Below are 23867 nucleotides of genomic sequence, written 5' to 3' on the forward strand. Positions count from 1 at the left end.
GCCTTCCCTCCACCCTGGGCCACATATGTCCCCCGCCTGGAGGGCTGAGCACCTGGGCTGCTCAAGGCTGCCTTTGTCTAAAAGCAGAGCCTCCTACTTGTCAGTCAGCTTTCATAAGATTTCAGAAGATAAGCGTTAACTTCACAGCCACAGTCTTCAGGTCTGCAGTGACAGAAAAATGAACCAAAAAAAAACCTGGGATGGGAATTTAAGATGGGACTTGCTCTGCCGGAGTTCCAGCGGAATCCACAAAGGTTTAGGAAAAAGAACAACAGGCAACAAGAACTTCCACTTTTTTTTTTCTTTTTTTTTTCCTTTCTGAGTTGGAGTCTCCATTGCCCAGACTGGAATGCAGTGGCATGCTCACAGCCACCCCCGTGTCGAACTGCTGGGTTCCTGCGATCCTTCCACCTCAGCCTTCCAAGTCACCGGAACTACAGGCGCACGCTACCATGCCCAGCAAATTTTTGATTTATTGTAGAGACCAGGTCTTGCCAAGCTGCCCGGGCTCCTGTCGAACCTGCAGCCTCAGGCGATCCACTCACCTCGGCCAGGCTGAGCCACAGAGCCCGGCTGAACCTCCACTTTTCAAAGGAAAGTGCTGGATGCCCATGCAGGACGCCAAAGGGAGTTCTCAAACCAGCTTTGCAGCCCCCCCTTCAAGGGTGCAAACGGTCAACAGGGAAAGAGCAGAGAAGACTGTCTTGGAGAGGGTACTCTGCGCTCTACGCCAGGATTAGAACTGGGGCAGGGCTGGGATGGGGGGCTGGGTGAGGGGGTCCAGATGGGGGTCCCTCGGGAGAAAGGGTCACGTGGGGGCTGGCTGGGGGAAGGTCATATGTTGAACTGTGCAGAAAGATGTGCTGAAGCCGGGCTTGGTGGCTCAGCCTGTAATCCCGTGCTTTGGGGGGCCAAGGTGAGTGGACTGCCTGAGCCCGCGGATTCAAGACCCACCTGGGGCAACTTGGCGAGACCTCATCTCTACAGTAAATCAAATAATTAGCCGGGCATGGTAGTGTGCGCCTGTAGTTCCAGCTACTTGGAAGGCTGAGGAGGAAGGATCGCCAAAGCCCAGCAGGTGAGCCTAGAGTGAGACTCTGACTCAAAAAAGTAAAAATAAAAAAAGATGTGCTGAAACCCTAACCCGGCACTTATGAGGGTGACCTTATTTGGAAATAGGGTCTTCACAGCAGTAACCAAGTTAAGATGAGTTCATACTCAATTGGGATAGGCCTTTGTCCAATGTGACCGGTATCCTTAGGAGAAGAGAGAACAAAGGTGCAGGGAAGAAACTGCCACATAGGGCAGAGAAACGCAGGGAGAACATCATGGGCCGACAGAGGCTGGCATTGCAGTGACATGTCTACCAACCAAGGAACACCAAGGATTGACTGATGGCCCCACTAGAAGCTGGGGAGAGACCAGGACGCTTCTCCCCAGAGGGAGTCTGGCTCCACCGACACCTTGACTTCAGAATTCTAGTCACTGATCTATGAGAGAATAACTTTCTGTTGTTTAAGCCCCCCACTCCATGGCACTTTGTGACAGTGCCCAAAGAAACCACTATAGGACTTAGCCCAAGAGAGCCCTAGAGGAAGCTCCCAGAGAGGTCTGTGCAAGGCGGATGGGGACAGGCCCAGGGCTGGAATGGCAGGTGTGAGTGACCAAAATGCCCTACCTGTCTCAGGGGAGTTGTGATGGGAGGTTCTCAGAGGAAACTCTCAGGAGAGGACAAGCCAGCCTCAAAGCCCACCAGGTTAGAAAGCATTGGTCGGAGACCCAGCAGTACCTACTCTCTGTCCAAATCCCCTCCTGCTGTTGGTCAGGGAGCTGGGAAAGCAAGGCTGGCTGGGGTGGGATGGGGGGCAGAACTCAAGGAGAGCAGGGACCTCTGTGAGCCTCTCAGCCAGGGCCGTGATAGGGAGGGAAGACTTAAAACCTTCAGCAAGCCTGGCAGTTCTGATTAGCTGAATGTGCCCTGAGTCCTTTTTTTTTAAGTGACAAGAGAAATTAAGGGACTCACAGGGGATTTCATCCAGAAGCAGAGAAAGAACTAGGTCATCAAGAGAGTCTGAAGGGACAGCAGGGAGAAAAAATAACACTGTTCCCGGCCGGCATCCAAAGGTATTCAGCCTGTCTGATGGAGTGGCCGTGCTCCCAGGACTGTGACACTGGGACATGAGCTTACGTGGCTCTGTTGAGTCTCCTTCTGGTCCTCACCACGGCTTGCGAGCCCCTCCTTATCTGGCCTTGCCCCTCATCTTGTCTTGCCTCCTGCTGCTGCTCCCCACTCCTGACACTTACCTCCTCAACACCTCCTCTGACAAGCCAGGTCCCATCACCACCAGGCCCTTGCATGTGCTGTCCCTCTGTCTGTCAAGACTCTGCTCCTCCCCCCAATTCCTGTCACCTTTTAGGACACATCACAAGTCAGACCCCTCTGGGTGTCCCCCGTGTACCCCACTTGTCCAGAGCATCACTTGTCTAGGGACCATCCATGGCTCCCATGAGACTGGCCCTTACTGCATCCCAGCCCTTTGTGCAGAGCCTGCCCCCAAATAGTGGCCAAGCGACCTGTGGAACCAGCCCAAGCTTGCCTGACACTGACCTCTCCTTGGGACTTTGCCAGTTTTCCATTCCTCCTGCCAGGTCTGTAAGAGGACTCTGTTCCCCCAAACCTGGCCATTCTCAGCCAGCTGCCACTCACACCTGTGGTGATGCCGTGTGGGGAACTGAACGGAGGTCTTCGCATTCGTGGTATGTAGGCTCCTGATGGGGAACTTGAGGACACGCTCTCTCGTTTACACGGACTGCTGGGAGCCCTGCTCACCAGCGGCCTGGCTGGGATCCCAGGAAGGTCCTGGCCCACTTAAGGGCACAGGGGCCGGGATGAGGTGGTGCAGAGCGAGGAGAAGGCAAGAGGGTGACAGGAGGGTGGAGCAAAGGTGAGCAGCAGCCCCCCATGTCCGCCCTGGGCAGCCCTGGGAGCAGGTGCGAGGGGAGCTGCCCATTTCCCTGCCTCCACCCTTAAACGTGTTAGAGTAATTAACCGGAAGGACACTAGGTTAAGGCAGCTCCAGCACTCTGGGTCATCAAATGACCCAACTCAGTGTAGACAGGCGTAACCTGTCAGAGTCCGCCCATTAAGCTCCAGCCGGGACTTCCCTGGAACTAGCCAAGTCAAGCTACAGGCCCCATTTGAGCCAAGTCAATCTCCTCCTTGCCTTGTCCCACGTTCTCCCTGTAAAAGGCTCTCCAGGAGCCCCTTCGGTGGAGCCCAGACTGCTTGGGGTCTGGAGACGCCAGGTTCATGAATCGCTGTAAAGAAAGTCTTTCCTGTGTTAACGTGCCTCAGTTTACCTCTTCATAAGCAATTCGAGCAGTTTCAAGAAGAGGGTCAGGCTCAAGAAATGCCCCACCCAAAGGAATGAGGGTGGATTTTGGAAAGAACACAGCCCGAACCAGCCAAAACAGCATACTTAATCCAGCTGTGGAAGAAATGACTTCAGTTGTGGCAAGATGTGGGCCGTGAACAACAGAAAGTCGTTCCCTACGCAGAGGAGGGTATGGGAATGAGATCTGGGCAGAATGTGAGACTTTTGAATTCCTTTCCTAGGTACAAACAGACACTGTAGGTATGGGAAGAAGCTCAGCTGTCCTTCTTCCAGCCCCCAGTCCATCTCCTGGCCTGCCCCCACTAGCCACAAACACTCCTGGGGACACTGCCTACACTGTGAGAAGTCAAGCATGTCCTGAGAGACTTTCTGACCTACAGAGCCCCAGGAAGGATCTCTGGGTGAGCCAGCTCTCTTCATGCAGGGCTGGTATGTCTGACTCCCTGGCCCAAGCAGCCTCTCCGCCCCAGGACTCCTGCCTGGCCCTTCCTACCAGCCCCTCTTCAGAAGAAGCCCTTGAGGAGGTCAGGGTCACCTGGGGCCCCCCAGTTCAGAAGGAGAGCGGCCTGCTGGGCCCCCATCTCTCATGGAAAATGACTGCTTTCTAGTGAAGTACTAGCACCATGGATGAATCAAGGCAAGAACTGCCTGGCTGGGGGCGACCCCTTCGGATCCCCTCCCACCGTGGGAGCTTTACTGTCCTCTCAATAAATCCTGCTTTCTGAAAAAAGAAAAAAAGAATTGCACAATGGCCTTGGAATGCAGATATGGGCTGGTTTTGTTTTGCATGGCTTCTACCTCCCAGTGAGGGTTCACTGAGGCTGACATTAAAAAAAGTTTGCATTCTACCAGCAAGCATGGGTAAGGCCTGGGCGCACAGTGGGACTGGCCTGGATTTGGTCTCAGTGGTTTCCGTGGTTTCTCTGTTTCACACATTTAGACACCAGAAGGGAGGGTGAAGTTATAACCTGGAAACTCATTCCAGAGACCCCCCCCATATACCTGCTATATATAAATATATATATATATATATATATATTTGCTGCTGATGGTTTGGTTAATCTGTCAGAAATATCCTCCATGGGTGTAACTCACAAATAATCAGAAGCCAACCATATTTTGAACTTGTACATTTTGAGCTAGAGGTGGCATGCACCCATGGGCACACACTCGTTCTGATGTCGGAGGGCCTGACCTGGGTTTGAGTCTGACTAGTCAGTGTTTACTGACTGTGTGATCTTGGGCACAGTATTTAAACTCTGTGCCTCAGTTTCCTCATCCATAAAATGGGATATAGCAGTACTTACTTCATAGCTACAGAGTAAGCTTCATAAAAGCTAAAACAGGTAAAGTATACTTAGAGCAGAGCCTGACCTAGTTCACCAAAGGCCAGCTATTGCTGTTATGAATGTTATCGTTACTATTATTACCAGAATCCCAACGACTTCAGGCCACACAGACCTCTCCCTGTGAACGACGTTGGCATTTATATTCTGTGTAGATCAGCATTCAGCACTTCTTTCTGCAGGTTTTCTGACTGCTTCCTTCCCACGTGTGTGTCCTGGCCCTCTTGCTATGCTAGCCACAGCTCCCTGCTCACCCCAACTACTCAGAGTCATTCATAATTAACAGGGTCACATGTCACAGTTTCCCTGCTTAGAGTTCTCAGGGATTTCCCCCAAATCTGAATAAATTCAGTCGAAGACCAAAAAAGGTGTACAATGGGGCACAATAGATGGAGTCAGATCTCTCTTCCATGAAGGCGACATCCATGTGGCACACAGTGGTCATTGGCGGTGACGACCAGTTCCACCTGGTACCTGGTGAGGCCTGCGCCAACACAGCTAAGGGGTGTGCTTCCCCGAGGTTTGCTAAAGCACTTGATGCTTGCTGAGTCTTACCTTGGAGAGATGGGCCCACACAGGGCGACACAGCAATTTGTAAAGATATTTCCGTAGCTGTAGGGATTGTAATTTTCTTTACCTCTTTTATTTGACCAAGAGCCTTTAATCTGAAAGACAAGGAAAGTTTATAACATACAATATCCTTCATGTCAAAGCCATGGTGTAGGCGAGTTGGCCTATGGGAAGCCCATCAGGAATACAGATTGTCTTTACTTCTCTTCCCTACAAGAAACTGAGGCACTTCTCTCAAGGAACACGGGCATGTACCCTAAACTTGGAAATGTCCCCAAACAACAGGTAAGATTAGGGAAGGAGTCACATTCTCTGGGGACAAGGGTCTTCCGTTTGAACCGCATGGTACCAAAAGGCCATCTCACGTAAGCCAGTGGAGATTTTTTCATATTCACATTTAGTGCCCTAAATAGTCATTAAATAAATGGTAGCAGAAAAGTTCATGTGGGTCCTCTACTTGCTAATTTACAGACTGAAAGAATTCAGTCTCACAGTGTTGCCAAACCAGTCTGTTCTGCAGATTCTAATATTCATAGTCAACAAAAACAAATAACTGCATCGATACCCTCTTAGCTCACCTATTTTGTGAAGCTTTTGCTTAAGGTAACTCGACCTATTCAGAGACATTTACTTCATGTAAGGGCAGAGACTACTGTCAAAATCTATTAAGAGCAAAGAGGACCATGTTTATCAGGAAACATCTACTAACATTATGTTTCCTGTTTTTATACCTTTTCTCCATCTGCATTAAGTATAGGCAGATAATCCTGTATAAAAAGTTAAACTTTGGGTCAGGACAATTTTCTCCAGAAACTAAACAGAGACATTAAATACGAAAGGTAGATTCATCTGTTCCCTCCAAGATGTCAGCCTGCCATGGGCCTCTCTTTCTTAGAGAACGTGTGACAAGTTGCTTACAAAACAATGTAAAAGGAAAATAAAGAACCTTCTCCTCAGTGCCAGACATGGGCGTCACTTGGCTAATCTGAGCAGCTAGCAGGCATGGACAAAAAAAGAAGAGAAGGTGGATTCCCAGTAGAGAGATATGCGGAGAGGCATATGGAAACACTGACACTGCACATCCTCTGTTCCCAGCTCACATCTAAAACAGGGTGCATGGGAGAAGGTGACTTCCAACCTCGTCTTTCTTTTTTAACACCAAAGAACACGCCCATGCCCCAGACAGAAACTTACATCTTCATTCGTAGTCTGGTTGGAGCTGATCAAGTACGTGTGGAAACCTGAGAGGCCAACGATAGACCAGACAGAGAAGAAGCACACCACGGCCTCCAGCACGGTGACGCTGAGTCAAGGAGCCAGCAAGAATGAGGGACAGCGCCTCACGGTCACCCCGAGAGGTGGGAATGACTGGAGGCGGGACCAACACACCCACGGCATGGTCCTCAGCTTCCTGCCTCTCTGGTCTGGCATCCCTCCTGCTCTCCCATCAGTATTCTTTCTAACCAGGGGAGATGTCCTTCAGGGCAGGGAATGTCATGATCCCCAGTGCAGGGCACCATCCACAGCTCAGTGGTGACTGGTGGGCTGCCTGGGCGTCATATGTCCACTTCTGTGGACTCTTCCTCTGACTTCTCCTCACTTGACCTTGTCCCTTTCCTATGCTCCACTATGGAGCCAATAATCACGGCATCAAAATCAGGAAACACCCTGATTTGAGTTGGCTGCGCCTCAGGCATTTGGTGGAAGAACTAAAGACTGATTGTCGTGTCAATCACAGACTCTAATTCTGGCTTCTAGATGCTGAGGGCTGTGGTGCCAACAAGTTTCTCCCCCAGACAGGATGGCTTATAGGGTCAAGAAAGCCGTCTGCTTTAGTGGCCTGTCCCTGGCTTATAAAGAAGGGGAGGGAAAAGGGTTTAAATCTCTGAACCAGCGGTGGCATTTCTCAAAGTGGCATCAGGAGAGGGGTATTTTTACTTAGGGGACATTTTCCCAGCACTTCAGTCAACCTCCGCCATATAAGGCTGTCCTCAGCCGCTTGGAGGGCAACTGGGAAACATGAATTCTCATGACAAAGAGCAAGATGAAGTTGAAAGTTCCACAAGATGTGCTATAACTAAAGGAGAAAAGTCTTGGTATTCCTCAACAGAGGAGATGCATCAACCAAGAGTGTGGCAATTTGAAAAGATAATTTTTCTATCCCACAAATGTTTATAAAATTCTATTTACAAGATACGGATGTTATTCAAGGAAAAAAAATTCATCATGGGTCTGGGAATTTATATATATATATATATATATATAGTAATCCCAGCACTTTGAGAGGCCGAGGTGAGGGGATTGCCTGAACCCACGAGTTTGAAAACAGCCTGGGCAACTTGGCGAGACTTCATCTCTATAATAAATTAAAAAAAAAATAGCTGGGCATGGTAGGTCTCACCTATAGTTCTGGTTACTTGGAAGCTGAAGTGGAAGGCCCTCCTGAGCCCAGCAGGTTGATGCTGGGGTGGCCGTGAGCGTGCCACTGTGTTCCTAATGTTTCCAGGGAAACCATATAGATCATGTTGCAATCCATTACTATTGATTTTTTTTTCCAGGTTGGATATAATTTGTCTTTAGCCGGGCTCGGTGGCTCAACCTGTAATCCCGCACCTTTGAAAGGCTGAGGTGAGTGGATTGCCTGAGCCCGCGGGTTCGAGACCCACCTGGGCAACTTGGTGAGAACTCATCTCTATAATAAATCAAAAATATTAGCCGGGTGTGGTAGCGCGTGCCTGTAGTTCCAGCTACTTGGAAGGCTGAGGTAGAAGGATCGCCTGAGCATAGCAGGTCGAGGCTGCGGTGGCCAGGAGTGGCCACTGCACTCCAGTCTGGGCGATGGAGTGAGAATCTAACTCAAAAAAACAAAATTTGTCTTTAAACCAGAGAACTGAATACCCTCCCCAGGGCAGCGCCATGATCTGCCATGTCATGATTAACTAATGCTGTTGTCTCGGCCTGTGGGGTTGCACACAAGACAGGAGGACTGAATGGGCTCCAGTCTGTTGACTAACTTTCAGTGTCACACTAAACCAACCACTAGGTATGCTCTAGAAAAAGGAGATGGCAGGAAAGGACAGAGGGGATGAGAGGGGCCAGGATGCAGACCCTGACGAAGGTTGCCACCAACCTGGTGGCAAAAGCTATGGAGGGAGTCTCAGATGCACATAAGATACATGGACAATGGCCCATGTAGCTAAGATGGTCTCATTCTCAATTACCTTCCCACAAATCAGGGCTCAGAGATGGTTCTCTTCCTACCTGCATTCCTCCTACCCAGGAGCATACAAGCTGGGAAGGTAACCCACGTGGGACTCACATCATACAGGCTTAAAAGCAGAGTGAAGTGGGGTCCAGGGAAAAATGACCCAGGTAGCCGATGGGAAGACTGAGTCAGGAAGGACGGGGTTGTGTGAGAGGATGATGACACTAGTAATGAGTTTGGATAGGCTGGAGGGGAAAGACAAGAGATAGAAAGATCAAAGAGGAGGTGACACACCAAACAGAAACAAGAAATGATCAAGGTTAGAAAATAGAGAGTAAAGAACAGAATCAGATGTATTGACTGAATGATACATGAAGAGCTGCACTCCAATCTCAGAAATGTGTCACCAACAATGCACAATCCAGGTAGAACGCTGGTGAAGTTCAAGTATATGTAACACCCGTATGTATGAATTGTATAAAAACTGGTGTGTAAAAGCAGAGAGTCCCAGATGGGAAGTGGCTCCTTCCCATTCAGTGGGTGATGTTTCTTGTGCAATGAACCCCCATTTGGAGGTATCATAGCCAGTGGGGGTGGAATTTTAAGGGTTTGTAGCAACAACAAAAAAACTGCAGCTTTCTACCTCAATATCTCCTGAGTTTTGGGAGCATTTTGTAAATAGTAGAATGCAGTTTCACTGTGAGTTTGCAGCTGTGCCAATATGACATGAATCCAAGGAAGGACACAAGATGCAGCCCACTTTCTCACCATCATAGGTCCCAGCGGCAACCTTCCTTCCCACAGTGGGCCTAAGGAATCATCATCATCATCCATAGCAACGGTAAGCATCTCCGGATTGTTTCAGATACTGTTCTGCTTGACCCTCAGAGCAATTTGGGAAGAAATGAAGTTCCACTTCACAGATAGGGAAACTGAGGTAGAAAGCAGTGAAACAATTTGCTTGAGAAATAGCAGAGCAAGGAGTGGAATGCTGGAAATCTGCTCTGTCAAGATGATAGAAAAGCTTTGGGTTGGTCCTTTTCTTAATTCTTGCCGAGGGACAGGTGGCCCTATGCTGATCCCAACTTCTGCAGGGGGTAGGATGGGTGGAGGAGATGAGAGTTCCTTGTCCAGAATTCATGAACATTTTCCTTCAAATCTGCTCTCTGAGGTACAAATATCCAGACACACATTTCTCACTGGCCTTCAAGTCAGATGCTGAAAACATCTACGCCATAATAAGATCAAGAAATAGAAATCCCTCTTAACTGTATCAAAACCCATTTACTGATTTTTTTTTTTAGAAAGAGAAATGAGAGGAAACAATCCAGCTTCACTGGGGCCAATTTCATGGCCAGTTGGGACTTTGCTTATTGCATCGGGGATGGGTCTCAAAGTACGGCAGTTCCCACTGCCAGCCTGTGTGTCCCCAGCCCCCACTAAGATAGGGAGCCCTCATGGCCAGGGGAGTGGCTTCAAATTTCTCACCTCCCTGACCCAAGATGCTGCACCCTGAGGTGCTCACTCAATTGCTCATGGAATTGAAGATAACTTTGAAAAGTATGGCCCTGTAGACGCCCCTCCTTTGAGTTTAGTCCTGGAAGTGCTGGCTCTGGGGCTTTCTATGCACCCAGTCCTCCACTGGGGATAGGACAGGGTAGGAAAGGACCAGCTTCCTGCCTTCAGGTACGAGGGGCTCTGCTTGCAGTAGGAAGGTAGGAAAGGGAAGAAGGTTGTGTGGAGCACAATGGTTAGGCTGGTTCTGTGTCTGGAGAATTATAAAGGGGAAAGGTCATGTCTTTAATTTTGAGGGGGGTCTCATTCATTTCACAGAAAAAAACGCACACAGACACAATTTTAAAAAATGGTTTCAGTAGGTTTAAAAATTCCCCCAAAGTCCCTCCTTGTATACACACAAACTCTAAGTTTAGATGCCCTGGTTTACTTTAAATCTCTTCATCTTACAGATAAGAAGCCAAGGCCCAGAGTGGTCTAGCTACTTGTAAGAGCTCACATAGTAATTCATGGCAGAACAGAACAACAGGTCTGCAGACTTCTAGGAGAAAAAGAACCCTTTCCAAGGCCTCAAGCTATGGCAGCATCACAGTGGTGAGGCTGAGACTGCCTGTGACCCCAAACCTTGCCATCAATCTCACAGCCTAGAGCCACCTGTGTGAAGACCTTGTCTCTGTTGATGCCACCTAACTCATCTTCCCACATTCCAGCAATCAGGCTGGTGATGTTTTGCCAAGTGCCAAATCCAGGTATTTTATTTTTAACAGTTTCTGTGTTTTATTTCATGTGGGCTTCCTTATTAACCAGAGATCCCAGGATTCTAGAATGGCTAGAGAATGAAGTCCAGAGCTCTGTAGTGGTCCCTGTCCTTCCCATGTTTGTAGCTCATGAGGACCTGAATGTCACACCACAGTGTGGGGCATTTCTCTATGAGCGCGGGCGTGTGCCTATGAGTCTGAGTGCAGCTTACTCTGCATCACGTTCTCTGTCTTGGGAGACAACTGGGCATGAAGGGCTCTGATGTGTAAAATGTAAGAAAATATATCTTGCTTGCAATGATTTTTTTTCCTGAAAATTACAGTAAGATAGGCAATGCTCACTTACAGGAAGAGTTTAGATAGAAAAGCAGATAGCAGCAATCTTTTCCTTTGTTCTCTAGATAGTGTCCACATCAGCATTTAATGCTTTCAGATGTTTAGGTTCAAGAACTCATCAGCATGTTTGTCTTATCAGTGGGATGAGCCTGTAATCCTTAGATGGCGATAGGAAAATGCGGTTTGTGCTCCCGTCGCCTGGGCGCCCATCCCTGTGTCTGGGCTAGGAGCTGTTGACTTGCTGACAACTTGCACAATACATCCTTTGAAAATGGAAGATCTCTGAGATCCTTTAGCCTGAATCATTTGCCCATCACTTTTCAGCCTCTCAGATTCTTTTCTGCTGCATGCGTTCACAGAAGGCAATAAAGGTGTGTGCTTGTCACAAACAAATCTAGGAGGTAACTATCATTCTGATCAAAGTTTCAACTGGAGCTTCGAAGGTGGAAATTGAGAAACTGAGGTATAAAGCTCAACTCTATATTACAAAATGTGTAAGAACAGGTAAGAAAATCTGAAGAAGAACTATCATGGGGACGGGGCAGGAGAAAGTTTTTCCAATAAGCAAAACAAGGTGCTCACAGCACCAGAGCGGCAGGGAGGGAGGACAGAGTCAGACACAGATCATACATCAGCGGGGGAGGGTGGCCTGTGGGTCAAAACGATTCAAACACTCAAACACTGTTTGCCAGTTTCACACAAACTCTCTCCTGCTGTGCAGTGGCTTCCCCAGAGGCTGTGTGACCAGAAAGGATGTATTCACTCTCATGTGGGCTTGCATGTTCTTGTGTTTTAGAATTTCCTCAGTTGTAATTTCAGACATGATAAATAGATCTGTCTGTCTGTCATCTATCTATATCTATATCATCTGTCTATCTATCTGTCAATCATTTATCTTTCTATATATCATCTATCTATCATGTTTTTAACTATTTATCTATCATGTATCTATTATTTATCTATCCATTTATCTCTCCATGTACCATCTATCTTTTTATATATCTGTTATCTATCTATCATCATTATCATCTACAAAATACATATAAACAAAAGCTCTTAGGTGTTCTTAGCAATTTTTCAATGTGTACAGGAGTCCTAAGACCACAGAGTTTGAGAACTGCTGGAATAGGATAGTAAGAGGCATTGGGACACTTCATTAAACGTTCAGAAAAAATAAAGCTAGACCTTCAGCTCACACCACACACACACATACAATTATCTGTTAGATAAGTTACTGTGTCAAAAGTAAGAAACAAAATATAAAGATATAAGAGGAAGATCAAGGAAATACTGGTATAACTTTGGGATGAGGATGTAAGATACAAACCTAGGAATCACACAGCATAAGATTTATAGATCAGGTTCACTAATAAGTTTAACAGTTTTAGGTGCCTTGCTAGTGCAGTATATAGCACATTAGTTAAACATTTTTTGTACACAAAAGTAAAATTAAAAGGTAGGTGGCAGATTGGGAGAGATACACTGGCAAATGACATTTAAAAGAGTATTACCAAGAATATATGAAGAACTCCTACATGTGAACAGAAAAAAACCAACCCAATTGATAAATGGACAGAGGGTATGAATTGGCACATGGTGATAAGACAAAAAAGGACAACAAACATGAAAAGATGTGCAACCTGGTTATTATCCAGAAAATAGAAATTAAAACATGAAATTTTGTTTCTCCCCATCAAAATGGCCAAAATAACAAGACTGATAAAACCCAGTGCTGTAAAGGTGTGGAGACATGGATCTGAGGACATGGGAGCACAGACTGGTCTAATTCTCTTTAGAGGACCATCCGGCATGTCCATCAAACTTTAAATAAGCTTAACTCTTAAAGCAGAGATTCCACATCTAGAGTCAGTCCTAGAGAGATACTAACATTTGTGCACAGAGACATATATACAAGAAAACCCACAACCTCATTTTTGAGAGGTAAAAAAATGAAGAAATCTAATTATCCATCAATAAGAGAATGAACTATGGTTCTTTTATACTCAAGAATTCTATAAAGAACTTTAAAAAAGAATGAGAGAGGTCTAGCTCTAGTCAAGGAAATAGCCCTAGGAAATATTTAAAAAATCAAATTGTAGGCCAACGCAAAGAGGAGGCTCTTCTTTAGATATAAGCTATGGTCATTCCACACATGAGCATGTGGCCAATGAATGCCATACACCCTAGAAGCCTGGGAGGAGGAGTTACCATGTGGCTTCCCTGACATGCGCTGGCACCTCACATCTCCTGGGAGGCTGCAAAGTTCTCACCATCAAGCACCTGATTTTTTTTTTCCCTCCTCAGGTAACTACCAAGAGGATCCTAAAGGTAGTCTATGCCCATGGGGAGACTCGAGTGTGGCCTTTTAGGCTCTTTTAGTAAACATATCTCAGACAGAACTCCCTGACCTCAACCCGTATGAGGATATGGGTATGAACGAACAGGTATGTATTCAGACTCTGAGAAGACCCTCTGGAAGGACACAGAGAAACTTACAAGGATTCCTTCAGAATAATGGTGGGCAGGTCAAGAGCAACTTCTTTTATTCTCTTACATTTCTGACGATTTGAGTTTTATTTTATTTTTACTTTATTTATTTATTTATTTATTTTTTGAGTTGGAGTCTCACTCTGTCGCCCAGACTGGACTGCAGTGGCCGCTGCCGGCCACTGCAACCTCGACCTGCTGGGTTCCAGTGATTCTTCCGCCTCAGCCTTCCAAGTAACTGGAACTACAGGCGCGCACTACCACACCCGGCTAATTTTTAATTTATTGTAGAGATGAGGTCTCGCCAAGTTGCCCAGGCGGGTCTCGAACCCGCGGTCTCAGGCAATCCACTCACCTCAGCCTCCCAAAGGCGCGGGATTACAGGCTAAGCCACCGAGCCCGGCTGAGTTTTATTTTTTAACAGTGAAAATATGTTCTTGTATTACTTGGGTGATTTTAAAAACCATACAACCTCCTCCTTATCTTGTAACTAATGAGATACAATCTGATGCTTATCCTTTTGATAGCCCTCAGTCGGACTGGTTAGGGACAGAGGGAATTACCTTGCGTCCCCAGGTGGACAGGGAAGCTGACAGTTGGGAGAATTGGGCTCTGTTCTGGCAACACTGCTGAGCAGACACTGCTGATGTCATTTACCTTCTCAGCACAGGTGCGGCTGTGAGCAACACAAAGGACACCTATCCTGCTTACTTTTTGGGGTACCTCTGACAACCAACAGATGCCAGGATGGGCAGGTTGGCAAAGGTGCATGCTGCCTTCATTGTTTTCCATCATGGAGCCCTTTCTGTGGGCACTTGGGCCTACTCCAAGCTTCCTACCAAATTCTACTAAAACGGAAGATGCCCATCAGAACCCCTTGCCTTTCAGACAGGTAAGTGCCCAATGAATGCAAATTTGGGGTACAAGGTTTTCTGCCACAGCCTTTGCAAGTGTAGACTCCATTCCCATTGTATTTACCAGTCATAGACAACCCTCCTCATTTGGGCTGGCTTATTTTTAATGAATCATGATTTAAAATGACTGTCATCTCTTTAATTGGACGTTAATGCTATGTTACATTAAATGACTGTTGATGGGCAGAGGGTTCCCTCCTCGGGAATCTTCCTCAGGGAGGCCCAAGGTGTGTGTGTGGCTTTCATACCATGTGTTCCTAAGGGTTTCCACCTCCAAGAACCTGAGAAACCTGTGAGAAGGCGTCACTGCCTGGTCTCCCTGACCGTGCTGATGGGTAATGTCACCTATGGGGCTACAACGTTCTCATTGTCAAGCACCTGATTTTTTCTCCTTCCTTCCATATTACATGCTGGGAACTACAAAGAGGTTCCTAATGTCTAAGATTGTGGGGAGACTCACAAGTGTGTGGTCTTTTAGGCAGGCAGAACTCATGATTTATCTCCAGACCAGGGCTAGCTGTCTCCCCATTCTGGGGGTGGCCCTCTTTCTCCTGGGCATCAGAAGAAGCCCCCTAGGCTAGGCACAGTGTCTTATGCCTGTAATCCCAACACTTTGGAAGGCTGAGGTAAAAGGATTGCTTGAGGCATGGAGATCGAGAAACTCTGTTTCTAGAAAATAAAAGTGAGCTGGGTGCAGTGGTACGCACCTGTAGTCCCAGCTTTTTGGGAGGCTGAGGCAGGAGAATTGCTGGAGCCCAGGAGTTTGAGGCTGCAGTGAGCTGATTGCTCCACTGTACTCCAGCCTGGGTGACAGAGGGAGACCTTGTCTCTTAAAAAATAAAATAATAATTAAAGAGAAGGAGACAAGCCTCTCTTCTTCCTTTACCCTCGCCCCTCCCCAGGCACAGATCCCACTGGCCTGCTTCTCCTCGGTGAGCTGTCCCTTTGTCACTGATGTCCCCGTGGGGGAACTTTCCTGTACAAATGTCTTCTTACTCTCTCACTCTGCTATGTTCCCTGCTGCAAGATAAATGTTCTTTTGAAACAAAACAAACAACAAACCCCAGCTCTGATGACATCATCATCTTGCCAGCATCCAGGGGATGAGGGGACCCCACCTCCTGTACATTTTCCCATGCTGCCATGCCCTTGTCCCTACACCATCAGGGTTTAGCTGTCACAGCTCCTGCCCTGTCCCTGTCCCAGGCATAGATCTGTAAGTGTACCTGTGTGCTCACATGATCAAGGGCCGACTTCACAGTGACCGGGAGCCCTGCTCCTTCCCGAAACCCATCCCCTGGTGGGCACCCTGTCCCATCATCTGGGATGAGGGGCATGATGCTGGGTTTGGCCCTACAGAGGGGCCGCTCTTCCCCAACACCCCATGGCACCCACCTCCCGGCCTTGCTCAGGCTGTTGGCAGCTCCTGGGAGCTGCCCTTCTATGTCCCCTGCTAAACCCCCTCCATCTCCCAAAGCCCTGCGTGGAGGGTCCTGCCACAAACTCTCCTGGTTTCCCTGCAGGATGTGCAACTGACTCCCACCCTGCCCCAAGAGTAGTCTGTGTCTTTCTCAGGACACCCAGACGTGCTCTAAGCGAGCATGGTGAAAGCCCAGGTCCTGCATCGGCAGATGTCTGTGGAAGAGAAGGAGCAGGTGCACTTGTGCACTTCCCTCACTTCCCTGCCCCACCCCGCCCTGCCTCTCCTGTCTGAATGTGCCTCCAAGGCCTGGGCCATCATCTCAACCTTGTGACTCCAGCAGGTTTTGCACATGGCTGGTGTTCAAATGATCTTGCTGGAATTTGTTGGAATTTACTTGGCTGTGTGACAGAAAGCCCAGTCTCCCCATCTTTTAAAGAAGACTCTCCTTTCACCTCTGTCCCTGGGGAAAGCCAAGGGGCTCTTATCCATAGTACAGGACAGCCACCCCACTGCCACCGACCTGCCCACTGCCTCTGCTGCTCTGATCCAAATAAAAGGGAGAAAAATTGAGCCAGTTCAGGCGATGGGGATGGGGAGGAGGAGGCAGAGGAGGGAGGACTGCCCGTGGACTCTGAGCCGGAAGTGCTCCCTTCAAGGTTGTATCCTGGCGGTGAGCACCCTGCCCTCTTTGCTTTCTCCCAGCAGGGCTGGGTGGCGGGGGTGGATACAGACTGGGAAGGGCCCGCTGAGCAACTGAAAACGAGCCAGACCTTCTGCCTACAGCCATCTATGTCCCCACCACTGCACCCTCCTTCCTCCCTCTTCCTTCCTGACTGGCCTCACTCTGGTCCTAGACACCATCCAGCATGGGCTCACTTGTAGCAGTGGCTAGTTGAGTCCTTTCTCCTAATGTGCTGCTGGGTTTTCTGTAGGCCTGCTGAAGTGCTGTTAGTTTCCATGGTGCAGATTTGTCAGTGTTTCCATGAGTTATGTCGATCTCTCTGCTAAAATGTCTTGGGTTGGTTGTTGATTAGCCATTGTTGCTTCTTTTTTTTTTTTTTTGAGTTGGAGTCTCACTCTGTCACCCAGACTGGAGTGCAGTGGTCACTTCTGGCCACCGCAGCCTTGACCTGCTGGGCTCCGGTGATCCTTCCGCCTCAGCCTTCCAAGTAGCTGGAATTACAGACATGCGCTACCACGCCCGGCTGATTTTTTGATTTATTGTAGAGATGAGGTCTTGCTGCCCAGGCGGGTCTTGAACCCGTGGGCTCAGGCAATCCACTCACCTCAGCCTCCCAAAGGCGTGGGATTACAGGCTGAGCCACTGAGCCTGGCTTTTCCATTGTTGCTTCTAATCACTCTACAAAGCTCCTCTTCACTCCACCTGAGGGACGGCGCCCAGGAGACACACAGGGCAGCAGGTTGCCCTTGGGCTGGACACAAAGCAGCTGAAATGACCCAGGCTTCGAAGTCAGCCATCCTCAGCCGCAAGGAAGCCTCCTTCCCTCCCAGGTGAGAGGTGCTCCTGTCATGGGTGTTTGTGTCTGGCACGCGCCCAGGCGTCCCACACATGCATGGTCTCAGAGAGGCCAGGGGCCAGGACTGCAGAGGGGGAGGTGGTGGAGGCCACCACATGTTTGAGGTTTCAGAAGGCTGGCAGCCTGGACCCTGATGCCAGTTCTGAGGTGCATTTATACAATGTAATATCACCACCATGTTTTCATGATGCAACCGATTCCCTGAACGACTTAGGCCTTTCTTCATGAAGAAAGACTAGGTTGGGCCATGGGATATACCAAAGCAGCATTCCTTGAAAACAGGAAGGCACAGAGAGGTCACAATGGTGGGACATCGCCTATGATAGTGCTGGGGAGAGGGACGGAGGAGGACATCTCTCATTGGCCAGCTTCTTCCCATATCATAATTGAAGGTAGGGTGTACTGTCAAATTTATTCTCCAAATCCCCTTTGTAGATCTGCCATATGTCCCAGTGCTCTTCCATGGTGCAGATTTGAATTGAAAAGGTATTACTTGACTGTAGAATCTAGATCCATAACTAACAACCCATGCTGCCCATAAACAGAGGTGAAAGAAGAGAAATACCATCTACTGTGTATAGGACCATGCTCATTTTTAGATCTAGCTAAATGCCCCCACCCCATACACATATACCAGTTCTCAGGGATATGGCCAGCTTGTTTTAAGATGCACATGATACGTGTATCATATTAAAGTTCTTAATTCTTTAAGAATTCTCTACTGCAAGGTGAAAATTACAACACAGAGGAATGAGGAGTTCAATATAGTCCACCTGGTCATATGACAAAGAAAGAGAACTGGATCCCTGAAGAGCCAGGTCTGTGGGCCCCTCTGACTGACTCTCCACCAAATGTGTAAAGTGCAGTGATTCATTCAAGCACTTAATAGGTAAACATTTTTACTTAGAGAATAAAAATATTATGAAATGGCCGGGCGCGGTGGCTCAAGCCTCTAATCCCAGCACGCTGGGAAGCTGAGGCGAGAGGATTGCCTGAGCCCATGGGTTTGAGACCCATTCAGACAACTTGGTGAGACCTCATCTCTACAATAAATGAAAAAATTAGCTGGCTGTGGTTGTGTGCACCTGTAGTTCCAGCTACTTGGAAGGCTGAAGTGGAAGGATCACCTGAGCCCAGCAAGTTGATGCTGGGGTGGCAGTGAGCGTGCCACTACACTCCAGCCTGGGCAATGGAGTGAGACTCTGACTCAAAAAAAAAAATTATGGAATATACCCATACATACATTTGGGAGGATGGGAAATCATCCTCATTAATCCAAATGACTGGAGATTGACCATCTTTAATCTATTCATGGTTATAAAATATCAACTGATATTATTTATTCTATATTATAATAAAATGCTATAACATAATATACAATAAATTATATATTATACTAATATAATTATATTATATTATTATATATTTATTACTTATTATAAAGATAGTCTATATTATTTCTAGGAACAGAACATCTGTACTTCTCAGAGGAATGTCAAACTGTAACCCAAGGCAGAATCTACATGGTGGGGTCTGAGGATTCTCACCTGGTGCACTGCAGGACACAGACCCATGCACAGGCGTCCATAGAATTCCGTATGAACCATCTGCCAGTCACAATGAGATCAGCTGGGGCTTCCAGCCCTGCTGTTCCCCAAACTAACCTGACTGCACACAAATCCATGCTGATTTCTGGGGGTGAGCAAGAAAGCATACTTAGTTTCCTTGCTAAATAAAGAGCATTTCCATTTAAACAAGGCTGAGTCATTTGAGATTCAAGTATTCAGATGCCACTACTCATCCAGGCGAAGATGAGGGAGTTCTTCAGATATTTTGAAGCATGAAATGAAATAAGATTTAGGCGAAGAAAAGCCAAGGCCACGAGACAAGGAGGTAAGAGTGTAGATGGCCAGTCAGATACTTAACACATTTGCACTGTGAAAATTGAACCACCACAAAGGATATCTTGCAGGACTGTCCTTAAGGGCATTTAGAAATCCTGTCTGCTGTGAACCTGTAGGAATGAAACCAAAATTTAGTATTCAGACATACAAAGCCTTCACGCCGCAAGCTCTCTCATCTACATAAAAATAATGGATGTCTAAAGATCAATTGAATAATTATGTTTTATAAGTGCCACGACACCCAGTTTACTGATCAGAGATTGAGATTCCATTAAAGTTTTTCACCAAGAAAATGGCGGATTCATAATTACGGCCAACATCTGCAGGATACTTTTTCAATAAAAGCAGATGGATGTCTGCATACTTTCCCATAAATTATAGTTCTGATTACCTCCTTTGTTTTCCTCATTTTAATAAGAAAACAGAATACTCTACACTATTTTTTCTCTTCTGTTTTCCCCAAATTTGTTAACTTTTGACCATGGAAGTTCTATAAACTAGGCTACATATAAAAGACCTCTTTCTCTGCACCCAGAGTAAACGACGTCATAAATCTGAAGTTTATTACTGGCTTCTTTGGGATTTAAGATATTTTAATACAAGTTGTGCAAGAGAACATTACTTTGGAAGCTTAAGTAAAGCAGCATCTGACAAAAAGCAATTTTTATTTTATGCACTGACATCACGCTTTTAAAAATAAAAGCTTGTACGGAGGAATTCTTAACGATCCCATCCGGGGGTAGTGGTGCCGAGTCCCTCTGTGCAGTCTGAAGCCACTGAGCTTCAGGGGACATAATCTGTACCTTGAGCAGCAAAAAAACCAAAAAACCAAAAATAAAAAACCAAGGATGACTGATACAATAGTCTGGTGTTGTGGCGTCCTGTGGTGTCTGACCATTGGCTTGGCTGCACTGTGGGAATTAGTAGGTGTGACTGGCACCATGTCCCACTATGGGCATCTGAAGAGTGGGTTGGCTGCCCATTCTTCCCAAAGTCCCATTCCCTTGGTGCCCACTACCCTCGTACCATGTGGTGGGAAGGGACATGAGGAGGGGTAGCGCTAACAAGGGGAGACGAGTGCTTAAAGCTCCCTGGGCCATCCTGGCCAGGCCAGCAGGGTGCAGCCAGCAAGAGCAAACATAGCCTTGAGGTGAAACAAGGACACCAGCTGAAAGGATTTCCCTTTCACTACTGAACCCAAATTGTATGGCTTCCCTCAATTCCTTCCTCTACAGGGAAATCTGGACTTCACCTTCCCAGACCTCTTAGAGGACACAGAAATCTGAAATCTCCCCCGACCCCCTTGCCATCCCCTCCCGGTCAGGTCCTCCCTCCCAGAGCCCAGGACCCAGCAGAGGGACCCCAGCTGATGACGCTCAGGCTGCTCCCAAAAGCTCTCTGTCTTTCTAATGTTTTCTGAATCTTGGGGGATTGTAGGCGCCATCTAGGACCGCCGCCCTTTCTGAAGCATCATGTGCTAAGTCAGATGGGGTGGTGCGGTCTGTCATGGGGGCTGCTGGGGGAAGTGCAGAACAAGGGAAACGAACAGCTTCATTTGCTTGTGTCCAAAATATTCAAATAACTTGCAGGCAAGTAGATTCTTGATAGGTTTTTGGTAGCATAGATTAACAATATTTAAGTAAACTCTAATTTGGTGGTGCTAGGGTGAAACTTTAGGGAAGGTGAAGTACAATACACATCACAGCTTCACTGTGGGGCAGGCGGCAGAACTCAGTGTGTGTGTGTGTGTGTGTGTGTGTGTGAAAGCATGGGTGAGTGGGCGTGTGAGACCATCTGTGAGTTTCTGTGTGACTGTGCGAATGTAAGAGCATGTGTGAATGGGTGAATGTGGGTGTATGAGAATGTGTGAGTATGTGAGAGTGAGTGTGAACACATGTGTCTGTGTTTCCTGAATTTATATGTACAACTGAAGAAGTGAAAACTGGCCCTGGATATCCATAATGTGGGGCAAGATTGTAAGGGCAAGGCCATAATATGTATGAAAGCATTTTGAAGTTGTTAAGGATGATATAAAAATGTCATGTAGGCTGGGCGCGGTGGCTCATGCCTGTAATCCCAGCCGAGGGATTATGGGAGGCCGAGGTGAGAGGATTGCCTGAGCCCATGGGTTTGAGACCAACCTGGGCAACATGGCGAGACCTCATCTCTACAATAAAAAATCAGAAAATTAGCTGGGCGTGATGGTATGTGTCTGTAGTTCCAGCTACTTGGAAGGCTGAGGAGGAAGGATCCCCTGAGCCCAGCAGGTCAAGGCTGCGGTGGCCATGAGCATGCCACTGCACTCCAGCCTGGGCGACAGAGCAAGACTGACTTCAGAAAAAAAAAAGTCACATATACACAGCGCTCTTCAGTGTCATGTGTGTGGTGGTGTATAGGTACACATTTCTTCTCTCATTGCATCAACAGTTGCTTCTGTGAAAATAGCTCTGCTTCTTTTGTCTATTCTTACACAGATAGGACCCTGGCCACATTTTTGCCATCCAGGGACTCTGAAAACAGAGGGAGAGGGTGCGTCGGCACAGCCGCCATCTGCAACATGCCCAGCTGATGTGGGAAAGACTCTAACGGACGTTCGTTGTCCTCCTGCAAACCCAAGTTATGGCTCTCAAGCATGTTTTACAAATTTGTGTCACATTTAGATGAAAGCGTACAGTCTCAGAAAGAAGGGGAGCTAGCATTTAAAACATCTAGGGAAATTTGGGACAGTCCATTAATGTCCAAATTTGACTAAAATTCACAAAAACGAATGCAAAACATTCCCCACCACCCCAGTTTCCCCAGGGCCTCATCCAAAACCCACCAAAAAGAAAGGGAGCAAACGTATACCCGCCATGAGACTTAGAACACTCCATTTGTGATTCTAGCAATGCCACACCGGAAGAAAGCCAGGCATCTGTTCAGATACTTCTGGAAACATGTACTTGCTAATGGGTGGTTATACTTCAAGAATGTGGGCAAGAGGCAAGGTCAGTTTTTAATGTGGCTAACGGCACTGTAATGAAAGTTTAAAGGCTTAAATTTATAATTCAAAGCACATGAACTTCCTTCTCATCACTCCCTATTGTAGGGAAGTGAGTGACCAAGAGACAAAAGAAGTTCAAAGTCACGACCTTCAGAATGGGGAATGAAAAAATACCACTTCCTTAGGCAAATATATATTAAAATAATTTACATCCAAACCTAATTTTAAATAAAGTTGCTTCCTTAACATGCCAGGGGTAGTTTGCTTATGTTCTAGAAGATACTTGAACATATTGTCCAATGCATGTTTTTAACGTGTATATATTTGTGTGCAAGAAAACCCAGTGTCTCTCCCCAGACATTTTTCCCAGAGAATATAACTGCTCCTTCATAAGAAGATGTCACATTAAGAAAAAAGCTTGAGGTGAGTGGATTGCTTGAGCCTGCGGGTTTGAGACCCGCCTGGGCAACTTGGCGAGACCTCATTTCTACAATAAATCAAAAATTAGCTGGGCGTGGTAGCTCGCGCCTGTAGTTCCAGCTACTGGGAAGGCTGAGGTGGAAGGATCGCCGGAGCCCAGCAGGCCGGGAGCGGCCACCGCACTCCAGTCTGGGCAACAGAGTGAGACTCCAACTCAAAAAAAAAAAAGCTGTTCAATGGTCATCACTGAGGCACACTGTCCTTTGTGCCACATGTGAGGAATAATTTTCTAGGGGGGAGCTCTCTTAGCAGGAGAGAAAGGGAGGTCGCCATGGCTGGATTGGGGGCAAGCATATCAAGGAAAGAGTTGTGTTGGTGAAAGTGAAGTCTGGCCCAGCTGTGACCCTGGAAAGTGTGGTGAAGGACGGGGTGGGGAGTGGGTACAACAGGGGACAGAAGGAGGGATGAAAAGGGATGGAGGAAGGTGAGACACGAAAAGAGGGGAAGGGCATCTGGATGTGAGGAGGAAAAGAGGGAAAGCAGGGGGAGAGAGAGAGCCCGAAATGATCAAAATATTAAACCAAAATTAAATCAGGAAACCAAAGTCAGGCAAATGGTTACATACGTAATCTGATTCCACCAGCATACTTACGAAGAATGACGTGGGTGATAACGAATGCAAATATAAAGACTGTCAGAAAAGACAGAGATAAAATAAACATATAAAAAAATCTGTAGTTTCTTTTCCCCACACAGTTGCCTACCCAGGGACAGTGGTGATCAAACCGTTCTGAAATGAGAGGCAGAGAAAAAAAGGTGGAAATCAATTAATCAAATGTCTTTTTACTTGAGGGAGTCCCTCCCCTCCCACCCAATACTCTCAGACTATAACAAAACGATATCATGCTACATATTTCCAAATTAACCAAGCAGAGAAATGCTTCACATCAACACATTTCAAGAACACCATTAGTCTTTCAACAGAACTTAGCTGTTTTAAAAAAACAAAGTGTGTGTGTTCTTCTCAAATGGCAACTAATGAAGTAGGGGTGCAAATTCTCATTTGTTTAAGA

The 23867-nt window shown here is 47.1% G+C and overlaps 1 protein-coding gene across 2 annotated transcripts in view; it reads right to left on the minus strand.

Annotated features, from left to right (window-relative positions):
* Window positions 1-23580, minus strand: part of LOC103265028 (probable palmitoyltransferase ZDHHC14) — a 48057-nt gene extending 24477 nt beyond the window's left edge. For both annotated transcript variants that reach the window (XM_021714707.1, XM_021714703.1), the window contains exons 1-4: window positions 23447-23580; window positions 19453-19501; window positions 6506-6608; window positions 5297-5406 (exon numbers count right to left, since the gene is read on the minus strand). In XM_021714707.1, coding sequence (XP_021570382.1) covers window positions 5297-5406; window positions 6506-6608; window positions 19453-19501; window positions 23447-23516 — 332 coding nt within the window. In that variant the 5' untranslated portion in view covers window positions 23517-23580. The remainder of the gene's footprint in view (window positions 1-5296; window positions 5407-6505; window positions 6609-19452; window positions 19502-23446) is intronic.
* Window positions 23581-23867: the final 287 nt, after the last annotated feature.

Source organism: Carlito syrichta, unplaced genomic scaffold, assembly GCF_000164805.1.
Source record: "Carlito syrichta isolate Samal-C Ts95f unplaced genomic scaffold, Tarsius_syrichta-2.0.1 Scaffold96995, whole genome shotgun sequence".
Lineage (NCBI taxonomy): Eukaryota > Metazoa > Chordata > Mammalia > Primates > Tarsiidae > Carlito > Carlito syrichta.